Source organism: Acomys minous, assembly GCF_964271855.1.
Source record: "Acomys minous genome assembly, chromosome: 16".
NCBI classification, from domain to species: Eukaryota; Metazoa; Chordata; class Mammalia; order Rodentia; family Muridae; genus Acomys; species Acomys minous.
The window spans coordinates 70,895,150-70,907,228 of NC_140498.1; the positions used below are offsets into that span (position 1 = coordinate 70,895,150).

The 12,079-nt window shown below is 39.3% G+C and overlaps 1 protein-coding gene across 2 annotated transcripts in view; it reads left to right on the plus strand.

Annotated features, from left to right (window-relative positions):
• The window catches only part of LOC311586487 (cytochrome P450 3A9-like), a 44,964-nt gene that overhangs the window by 4,644 nt on the left and 28,241 nt on the right, over positions 1–12,079 (plus strand). For both annotated transcript variants that reach the window (XM_084762542.1, XM_084762543.1), the window contains exon 2: positions 913–1,006. In XM_084762542.1, the coding sequence (XP_084618668.1) occupies positions 913–1,006 (94 nt within the window). The remainder of the gene's footprint in view (positions 1–912; positions 1,007–12,079) is intronic.

Genomic DNA, 12,079 nt, shown 5'->3' on the forward strand with positions numbered 1-12,079 from the left:
TTATCCCGTGGAATACTGAATCTTCCCTCATATCATTAGGGATTGTGGAACCCATCGGGCCCCACGTTGGGCGCCAGATGTTGGCTCAGTTTATTAACAATTAAACTTTATTATACAACCCAACTAGCATATACAAGAAGGAAAAAAAGGTTAAAGGGACAGAAGATTAAAACCTCCTGGAATCCGTTCGGCAGGACGGGTCCTTAGGTGTCTCAGTCCCACGAGCTGGTCCGGTCCTTTTCTCTCTCTCCGTGCCTTCTTCCTCTTCCCTTCTACCTCTTCCCAGTCATATGCAAAGGGAGGTCCCTTCTCCCTTCGAGGGTCAATTAGGAAAACAATAGCCACGGTGGGGTTCCTAGGTAGGCTTCCTGAATTCCAAGCCCAGGAAGGCTCCAAACAGTCTCTCACAAGGTATTCATGGTGTGCCCCAAGGGTAAAGCCCGTCAAGACTGCTTCCACCTGCGACAAAGCTTAATCTATCCTACACTTCTCAGGTACATTGGGGGTTGCAGCCCCCACTGAAGGTCACTAGAGGGACAGACACCCATTGGCATCCAATCAACTTCATAAGTGATAAAAAACATGAAATTAAGTAGAAGTTTTCTAGAGTGAATCTCATCATATTAACAGTGAAGTTGGGGATATTTATAAATAATTTACTTTAGGACTAGAGCCAAAAAGACATTCAGATACGTTTTATTTAACCATTGTGGATTTGGTGAGTCTCTCAGAAAAGGAGAGGGTAAAAATGAAGATCAAAAGTAGTTGTTGCTGTTGAAGTTTTTCTTGTTGCGTGTTGCACACATGTTATCCCCCATTCCAGCGGGAATGTTAGAATCCCTGTGTCTGTGACTGGTAGGCCCACGTGACACACAGTGACAGTCCCTAAGAACTTAATATCTCACTTTACAGGTATGGAACCTATACACATGGACATTTTAAGAATTTGGGGATTTCTGGACCCAAACCACTGCCTTTCGTGGGAAATATCCTTTCATACCGCAACGTAAGTGTTGACTGAGCTCCCAACCTGGCTTGTTGCAGTTGCCAAAACTGGCTTAAAGCCTGCAATTGGAAAGGCCGGATGTTGGGTAAAAGGTCTCCGGTTTTAGGATTATTTTCTTTGGGGCTTCTGATTTTGGTGCCCTCTAGCATATTTGTTCTCATGTTGAGGATGTGTTGTTAAGATTTGTGAGGCTCAAAAGAAAGTTTGTTTGATTTTTTTCCAGTACATATTCTAGCAAAACACAATACTGCCTCTGGAACCTGTGTTTAAATTTGTGTGTGTGTGTGTGTGTGTGTGTGTGTGTGTGTGTGTGTGTGTGTTGCAGTGATGTGCAGTGGTGACGTAAACATGAAGGTCAGAGAATTACAAGGAGAGTTGATTCTCTCTTATTTTCCACTTTTTAGTGAGTTTCTCTTTTGACATACACATTTATAATATTACACATAAATAAAATAACCTACATACAGCAGAAAGAACCACAACGCTATCAGTACTTATATAAATGTTACATTCATAGTATTTGTATTTGGTAAACTTGAAACAAACATCTTTCTTATCTTGTTGAGTATAAAATTCTGAATGAAAAGCAATATCTATCATATCTCATCTCTATTAATGTAAAACATCTATGTAGATCTAAAAACATCTTAACCCCTAACCAACTAAGCTTAATTGTAAGACTAAACTATCTCATCTTCAACCCCATCAGAGACTTAAGAAAGGACAAAACTTAGATACCTTAGTGAACAAGAAGTGCAGGTTAGCAGCTTCCAAATCAAAACCTGACAGAGACAGTTTACTGCCTTAACATCACCCAACACTCTCTATAATGTTGAAGCATCATCTTCAGCCTTCTGGCCCAATATATCTGACAGACATATTTGAGAGACATGAACTACTGAGGACTTGCTTACCCTGTCTTGGCTGAGTTTGGCTGTCTGCTCTGCCTGCATCTGAGCTTGCCCTTTTTTAGGCAGAATTCTGTCTGTGGCAGAAACAAGAGCATTTTCTCCAGTGGCTTGTTTGCCACATTTAAGGCCATCTCCATAATGCTCATCACCTTCTTTGAGGTAGGATGGGTGTTGCCAGGAGTTAACTTGTCTTGTTGCCAAAGAATCTTTAGAATAATAAAAAAAATCTTTAAATGCTATATTCTGTAGGTCTCTGAGTTTGTGTGGCAGATGCCTTTACCTACTGAGTCAACTCACTGGCAACTTTTGTTTTCATACTTAAAAACATCACAAATGAAACTTAGCAGAAAGTTTGCTTTGTCTAGCTTTGTTTTGTTTTGTTTCTGTTACAATCATGGTCTGGTTTCCTCTCTGTTGCTGTGATAAACCATTCTGAACAAAGGAGCTCACAAGATGGCTCAGAATACTAATTTCTCTTACAGGGAACCTGAGCTTGGCTCCCATAAACCACATAGCAGCTAACATCATCTCTAACTCCACTCCTCTGGAATCTAACATTTTCTTCTTCTTGACTCCTCCTGCATGAGGCACGCATACATGCATGCATGCAAAATACCCATATACATAAAATAAAAACAAGTCTTTAAAACAAGACATTGTGAACAATGCAAATTAGAGAATGAAAGGTCTTATTTTATCTTACTGGTTGGAATTCCTCATTGAGAGATGTCAGGGCAGGAGCCTGAGTAAGAAACCATGGGGGGATGCTGCTCTCTTATGCTCTTTGTAGCTTTCTTTCTTAAACAGCTCAGAAGTACCTGCCCATGGAATAGTGAGCTAGGTCACTTACATCAATTTATCATTGAGATAAACCCCACAGACATTAATTCCACAGACCAATCTGAGTTTGAAAATCTCTCAGTGGAGACTCTCTTCTCCTATAATTTAGCTTTGTCAAGATGATGACTAAAATAAACTAGGACAGGAAGTAAAAAGGCAAAGAAAATGCTTAATTTGTGTCTTTTGGTACAAATTTTTTATTTAATTCATTTATTCTGATTACATCTCAATTGTTATCCCCTACTTCTATCCTTCCATTCCTTCCTCCCTCTCTCTTTCACCCTATTTCCCTCCCCTAGGTCTGTGACAGAAGAGGACCTCCTCCCCCACCATATGGCCACAGTCTATCAAGTCTCATCATGGTAGCCTGCTTATCCTTTCTCTGAGTGGCACCAGGCCTCCCCAACAAGGAGATGTGGTCAAATGTCAGGCACCAGAGTTCGTGTCACAGTTAGTCCCTGCTCTCCACACAACATTGGAGAATGACCCGGCCATTGGCTAGATCTGAATAGGGGTTCAGTGTTTACTGCATGTATTGTCCTTGGTTAGTACAGTAGATTGAATAGACACACCCTAGGCCCAGATGTGCCCATCATGATGTTCTTCTTGTAGGTTTCTAGGAACCTCTGGATTCTTCTATTTCCCCATTTTCCCATAATTCTTACACATAGAGTCTAAATAGGAATTCTCTGCATTTATGCCAAATCTTATGGTAAGTAAAGACTTTCATGGGACATCTCTTTTGGGTTAGTGTCCAATTATAAGTGAGTATATACCATGGAGTCTTCCTGGGTCTGGGTTAACCCAGCAGATGATAATTTCTAGTTCCATCCATTTGTTCACAAATTTCATGGTTTTCTTGTTTTTAATAGCTGAGTAGTATTCTATAATGTAAATGACCAGAGTTTATTTATCCATTCATCACCTGAGGGACATTTAAGTTGTTTCCATGTTCTGGGTATTATGAGTAAGGCTGCTATGAACATGGTTGAGCATATGTCCTTATTGTGTGGTAGAGCATCTTTTGGTTATATTCCAAGGAGGAGAATAATTGAATCTTGAGGGAGCTCTATTCCCACCTTTCTGAGAAAATTCCAGGTTGTTTTCCAAAGTGGTTGTACATGTTTGCACAACTACCAGCAATAAAGGAGTGTTCCCCTTTCTCCACATCCTTTCCAGAATGTGCTGTCACTTGAGCTTTTCATCTTAGCCATTCTGATGGGTATAAGATGAAATCAAGGATGCCATGAAAAGACAAAACCTGAGAATAATAGGCACTGAGAAAAGAGAAGAGACCCAACTCCAAGGCCCAGCAAATATCTTCAACAAAATCATAGAAGAAAATTTCCCCAATTTAAAAAAGGAAATGTATATAAACATAAAAGAGGCCAACAGAATCTCAAATAGAATAGACCAGAAAGAAAATCTTCCTGACACATAATAATTAAAACACAAAATATACAGAACAAAGAAAAATATTAAAAGCTGCAAGAGAAAAAGGCAAGGTAACATACAATGGCAAACCTACCAGAATTGCACCCGACTTCTCAACAGAGACCATAAAAGCCAGAAGGGCCTGGGAAGAGGTCCTGCAAACCCTAAGAGACCACAGATGCCAGTCCAGACTACTGTACTCAGCAAAACTATCAATAACCATTGATGGAGAAAACAAAGTATTCCGTGACAAAAACAAATTCAAACCGTATCTATCCCCAAATCTGGCTTTACGGAAGTTACTAGATGGAAAACTCCACCCCAAAGGGACAAGCCACAACCAAAACTACACAGGAAATAGATAACTACACATTCACAAAAACACAACCACACAACCTCTCTACCTTAACAAACATAAAAAATTAAGAGACTTAACAATCACTTGTCATTAATATCTCTGAACATCAATGCTCTCAACACTCCAATAAAAAGACACAGTCTAACTGCATAAACAAGATACAACATTCTTCTGCATTCAAGAAATACATCTCACCCACAAGGACAGACATTATTTCAAAATAAAAGGCTGGAAAAAAATATACCAAGCAAATGGTCACAAGAAGCAAGCTGGTATAGCCATTTTAATATCTAATAAAATAGACTTCCAACCAAAATTAATCAAAGGGGATGAGGAAGGACACTTCATACTCATCAAAAGTAAAATCAACCACGAGGACATCACAATTCTGAACATCAATGCCTACAGACTGGGAAAAGATCTTTACCAACCCTACATCTGACAAAGCTCTAATATCCAAAACATATAAAGAACTCAAGAAATTAAATACCACCAAACCAAATAATCCAATTCAGAAATGGGGCTCAGAACTAAACAGAGAATTCTCAACAGAGGAATATTGAATGGCTTAGAAACACTTAAAGAAATGCACAATGTCTTTAGTTATCAGAGAAATGCAAATCAAAATGACTGAGATTCCATCTTACACACATGAGAATGACTAAGATCAAAAATTCAAGTGACACCACATGCTGGTGAGGATGTGGAGAAAGAGGAACTCTCCTTCCTTGCTGGTAGGAATGCAAACTTGTACAACCACTTTGGAAATCTATCTGGCACTATCTCAGAAAACTGGGAATAGGGCTTCCTCAAGACCCAGCTATTTCACTCCTTGGAATATACCCAGAAAATGCTCCACCACACAACAAGGACACATGCTCAACCATGTTCATAGCAGTCCTACTCATAATAGCCAGAATCTGGAAAGAGCCTAAATGTCCCTCAGTTGAAGACTGGATAAAGAAACTGTGGTACATTTACACTATGGATTACTACTCAGCTATCAAAAACAAGGAAATCCCAAAATTTGTGGACAAATGAACAGGACTAGAAATGATCATACTTATTGAGTTAACCCAGAAACAGAAAGATTCATATGATATATACTCACTTATAATTGAGCACTAGCCCAAAAGGCACATCCTACAAAAGTCTTCACTTACAAGGAGATTGGGATAGATGCGAGGACTCTAGGTAAGAGTCCCCATAAGATATGGGGAAATAGAAGGACCCAGAGGGTCCTAGAAACCTACAAGAAAAACATCATGATGGGTGGATCGGGGCCCAGTAGAGTCTGCTCAAACTGTTGCACTAACCAAGGACAATACAATAGTAAACATCAAATCCCCTCTTATCTACCCAATGGACAGTTATGTGGAGAGTGGGGACTGACTATGACATGAACTCTGGTGCTCCATTTTGACCACCTCCTCTTGGTGGTAAATGAAAGAATAAGCAGGCTACTAAGATGACATTTGATAGCCTAAACCCATATAATGGGGAAGGAGGTCCCCCTTGGTCATAGACCTAGGGGAGGGGAATAGGGTGAAAGTGGGAGAGAGGGAGGAATGGGAGGATACAAGTGATGGGATAACAACTGAGTCTGAATAAATTAATAAAATTAAAAATAAAAAATTTATAAAAAGATGAAATCTCTGAGCCATTTTGATTTACATTTCTCTGATGAGTAAGGAGGTTAAGCATTTCTTTAAGTGTTTCTCAGCCACTCAATATTCCTTTGTTGAGAATTCTCTGCTAAATTCTGAGCCCCATTATTTAATTGGGTTATTTGGTTAGGTGGAGTTTAATTTCTTGAGCTCTATATACATTTTGGATAGTAGACCTTTGTCAGGTGTAGGGAGGGTTGGTGAAGATCTTTTCCCAGTATGTAGGCTGTGACTTTGTTCTATGGAGACTGTCTCCTGCCTTACAAAAGCTTCTTGGCCTCATGAGGTCCCATTTATTAATTGTTGACCTTAAGTCTTGGGCTGTTGCAGTTCTGTTCAAGAAGTTGTCTCCTGTTCCAATGTGTTCCAGGTTCTTTCCCACTTTTTCTTCTAAAGGATTTAGTGTCTCTGGTTTTATGTTGAGGTCTTTCATCCATTTGGGCTTGAGTTTTGAGCATGGTGAGAAATACAGATCTACATGCATTTTTCTACACGTGAACATCCAGTTAGACCAGCACCATTTATTGAAGATGCTATCATTTTTCCATAAATAGATTGGCTTATTTGTCAAAAATCAAGTATCCATATGTATGTAGATTTATTTCTGAGTCTTAGATTTGATTTCATTGATAAACCAGTCTATTGATATGCCAGTACCACGATGTTTTAATTACTGTTGCTCTATAGTACAGCTTGAGATCGGGTATGGGGATTCCCCTGGAGGATCTTTTATTATACAGGATTGTTTTACCTATTCTGGTTTGTTGTTGTTGTTTGTTGTTGTTGTTGTTGTTGTTGTTTTTCCATATGACATTGAAAATTGATCTTTCAGTGTCTTTAAAATTGTGTAGGTATTTTGATAGGGATTGCATTGAATCTGTACATTGCTTTTACTAAGATGGTCATTTTTACTATGTTAATTCTCCCAATCCATGAACCAGGGAGATCTTTCCATCCTCTGATGTCATGTTCAATCTCCTTCAGAGATTTGAAGTTTTTTTCAAACAAATCTTTCACTTACTTGGTTAGAGTTACTCTTAGATATTTTATATTGTTTGTAGCTATCATGAAGTGTGCGGTTTCCCTAATTTCTTCCTCTGCTTGATTGTCATTTATATACAGTAAGGCTACTGACTTTTTAAATTTAATTTTGTATCCATACACTGTGCTGAAGGTTTTTATCAGCTGTCAGACTTCTGTGGTGGAATTTTGGGGGTCACCTATGTATACTATCATATCATCTGCAAACAGAGGTAATTTGGCTTTTTCCTTTCCATTTGGATCCCCTTGACCTTTTGTTGTCTTATTTCTCTAGATAGAACTTCAAGAATTATATTGAAGAGATATTGAGAAAGCAGGCAGCCTTTCCTGGTCCCTGATTTTAGAGGAATTTCCTTATGTATCTCTCCATTTAATTTGATGCTGGCTATTAGCTTGCTGTATATAGCCTTTATCATGTCATCTATGTGTGTTTTATCCCTGAACTCTCTAAAACTTTAAAGATGAATGAGTGTTGGCTTTTGTCAAATGCTTTTTCTGAATATAAGGAGATGATCATGTGGTTTTATTCTTTCAGTTTGTTTATATGGTGGATTATGTTGGTGGGTTTCCGTGTATTCTGCATGCCTGCAATGAATCCTACTTGGTTATGGTGATATCTTTGATGTGTTCTTGTATTCGCTTTGTATGTATTTTTATTAAGTTTTTGCATCAGTGTACATAAGAGAAATAGGTCTTAAATTCTCTCTCTCTCTCTCTCTCTCTCTCTCTCTCTCTCTCTCTCTCTCTCTCTCTTTCTCTTTCTCTCTCTGGCTTGGTCTTTGTGAGGTTTAGGTATCAAAGTGAATGTGGCCTCATAGAATGAGTGTGGTAATGCTCCATTTGTTTCTATCTGTTGGAGTAGCTTGAAGAGTACTGGTATTAGCTCTTCTTTGAAAACCTGGTAGAATTCTGCCCTGAAACCATGTGGCCCTGGGATTTTTTTTGGTTGGGAGAGTATTAATAACCACTTCTATTTCTGTAGGAGAAATAGGACTATTTAATTAGTTTATCTGATCTTGATTCAATTTTGGCAAGAAAATTGTCCTTTTCCCTTAAATTTTCAAATTTTGTGGCATATATGCCTTTGAAGTAGGATCTTATGATTCTTTGTAGTTCTTCAGTGTCTGTTGTTATGTTTCCCTTTTCATTTCTGATTTTTTTTAATTTGGAGAGTGTCTCTCTGCCTTTTCATTAGTTTGGCTAACAGTTTGTCTGTCTTTTTTATTTTTTCAAAGAACCAGCTTCTGGTTTTGTTGATTCCTTAGATTGTTCTCTTTGTTACTAATTTATTGATTTCAGCCCTGAGTTTGATTATTTCCAGACCTCTACTCTTCTTGGGTGTTTCTGCTTTTTTCACTTGGAATTCCAGATGTACTGTTAAGTTGCATGTTTGCAATGCTTCCAATTTTTTTATGAAGGCACTTAGTGCTATGAATTTTCCTCTTAGCACCACTTTCAATGTGTTCCACAAATTTGGATATGTTGTTCCTTCATTTTCATTGAATTTCAGGAAGTCCTTAATTTGTTTCTTTATTTCTTCCCTGACCCAGGTGTAATTAAGTAGAGATTTGTTTAGTCTCCATGTGTGTGCAGCCTTTTTGTTATTTCTGTTTTTGTTGAAGTCCAGCTTTAGTCCATGGTGATCTGATAGGATACAAGGCATTATTTCAATCTTCTTATATCTTTGAGGCTTGCTTTGTGACCTACTATATGATCAATTTTGGAGAATGTTCCATGAGGTGCTGAGAAGAAGGTATACTCTTTTGGGGTTGAGTGCAAAGTTCTGTAGATATCTGTTAGATCCTTTTGATCCTAGTCCATTTGATTCATGACACTGGTTAGTGTCATTTTGTATTGGTTTAGTTTCTGTTTCAATGATCTATCCTTCAGTGAAAGTGGGGTATTGACATCTCCCACTATTAGTGTGTAGAATTAATGTGGTTTAAGCTTTGTTAATAGTTCTTTTAAAAATGTGGCTGCTCTTTTGTTGAAGTGTAGATGTTCAGAAATGTGACGTCATCTTGGTTGATTTTAGCTTTGATCAGTATGAAGCATCCTTCCTCATCTCTTTTGATTAATTTTAGCTGGAAGTCTGTTTTATTAGATATTAAAATGGCTACACCAGCTTGCTTCTTATGTCCATTTGCTTGGAATAACGTTTCCAGCCTTTTACCCTGAGGTAATGTCTATCCTTGTGGTTGAGATATGTTTCTTGAATACAGAAGAATGTTGGGTCTTGATTATGCATCCATTCAGTTAGTCTGTACCTTTTTATTGGAGAATTAAGACCATTGATATTGAGAGATATTAATGACCAGTGACTGTTAAGTCCCTTGATTTTGATATTGGTTGCAGTAGAGTGTTTGTATGTTTATGTTTTCCTACAATGAACTTATCTATTCCCTGTGTTATTTTGGTTGTAGTTTGTCACTTTAGGTTGGAGTTTTTTCTTCTAGTATATTCTGTATGGCCTGATTTGTGGGTATTTGCTTTTTGAATTTGTTTTTGTCATGGAATTTCCTGTTTTGTCCATCAATGGTTACAGTAGTGTGGACTGGCATCTATGGTCTCTTAGGCTTTGCAGGGCATCTGCCCAGGCCCTTCTGGCTTTTATGGTCTCTGCTGAGAAGCCGAGTGTAATTCTGATAGGTTTGCCATTATATGTTAGTTGACCATTTTCCCTTGCTAATTTTAACAATTTTCTTTGTTCAGTATATTTTATGTGCTGATTATTATGTGGCAGGAAGATTTTCTTTTCTGGTCTATTCTAGTTAGTGTTCTGTAGGCCTCTTGTATATTCATGTGCATCTCCTTTAAGTTGGGGAAATTTTCTTTTATGATTTTGTTGAAAATATTTTCTGGGCCATGGAGTCAGGCATCTTCTCTTTCCTCAATGGCCATTATTATTAGATTTCATCTTTTCATGGTGTCCTTGATTTATTAGACTTTTGTGTCAGGAATTTTTCAGATTTAGCATTTTCTTTGATGGTTGCTTCAAGTTCTACGATTGTATCTTCTAGTCCTGAGATTCATTCCTCCATCTTTTGAATTCTGTTAGAGAAGGTCATCTCTGTATTGCTTGCTTTCTTCTCTATGTTCTCTCATTCCTGTCTTTTTTCTGTCTGTGCTTTTATCATTGTTTCCATTTTCATCTTCACATCTTGAATTGTTTTGTTGATTTCCTTCATTTGATTGTTAGTATTTTCCTGAACTTCTTCCAGTGCCCCTATATAGGTGTCTTTAATGTCTTCAATGTGTTTTGATGCACCTTCCCAGCATTTATTTGTGGTTTTTATTCATTTCCTCCATTATCATTTTCATTACTAAGAATTTGAGTCATTTTCTTGTGTTTTAATTGTGTTTGATTTCTCAGGGTTGGTTTCTTTGTGGTAACTGGGATCTGGAGATGCCATATTGTTTGGTTTTTGTTGTTTGTTTTTACTCTGACCTTTACTCATCTTGCTGTCTCTGATGTTGGGAGGTAGCTTCCGGTGTCCTTCAATAGTCGTTGAGAGCTGTTTGTTGGTGAGTGACTACAGGTCAAAGGCCTTTGCCTGTGGAAATCAGAGAACATTTCCCTGGAACAGGCAAGTGACCTGGTTTTACCTCCAGCAGACTTTGCTCCGTACCCTGGGCTCCCCACTGGGTCAGCAGAGGTGGGTGCTGCTGTTCTGCAGCCCCAGGAGCAGTTCTAGTTGGTGCAGGTAGAGCCAGTTATCCTGTCTTTGGCTGGGCTTTGAATACTCTGCCTTCCAGCACTAGTGCTTTTGGTCCTAGGCTCAGATCACCCAAGAGTGCCTGAAACCCTGCTGGCTTCTAGCAGTTGTTTAGGATTCTGCCTGATCCATCCAGGTAGTGGGGCCTATGTTCCACCTGCCAGGGAGAGAACAGATACTACCTTCTGATTGTTGTTGGTTGACTAGACTTCTGTCCTATCCCTTCAGACTGGTTCAGCCTCTCCCAAGGGCATGGAAGGCCCTGCTGGGCTGTGAAGACTGGCTAAACCAGGTCAGTTCTGCCTAATTGTTCAGGAACAGTCAGCTGGAGCAGGTAGCTAGGTTTCTACCCAGTCCAGTTCAGAAGGCACCAGCTGTGGTGGCTCAATCCCACCTAGTCATGCAGGAACTCCCATTAGGATGGGATGGCTGGTTTGTTTTCTGCCTTGTCCCTTTGGGCCTTTCCAGCCTTTCCTGAGAGTTTGGGAGGCCCTGCTGTGCTTTGGAGAATGGCTAGGCTAGGTCAGTTCTGTCCAATTGTATGGGAACAGTCTGCTGGAGCAGGTAACTAGGTTTCTGCCCAGTCTAGTTCAGACTGCACAGCTTTGGCTGGATAACGTGTCCACAACCTCCTGGTCTGCCATGTGGCACCTAAGGCTTTCTGTGGACTGTAACAGGGCAGGTGGGAGGGGGATCTGAGGATATATCCATCCATTTTTCTGAGATTTCTCAAGGCCAGGAGTTCCAGTTCTTCACTGTTAAGTGTTCAGTACCATATAACAAGTTCATGCTATAGAACATGTTTGCAGCTCTCAAGTGGGTTTGGGTCCAGACTCTGAGGACTGGGCACCCACCATCCATAGGTCATTGGATGACCTGAGGCCAGACCTGCCTGTGGTCTCCACTGTGCAGACTCCTCTCACCTAGGGTTCTCCAGGTCTTGAGGTCTGTTGCTCCAAGTTGGGTCCCTAGTCTCTGTCCTATAGATCAGATATAGTGAGAATTCCATGCTGCCATATTAGAAAATCTATTTTTGTCTTTTTTATTACTTTGGCAACTCTTACAAAGGAAAAAATTTAGTTGGGTCTGGCTTCCAGTTCAGAGGC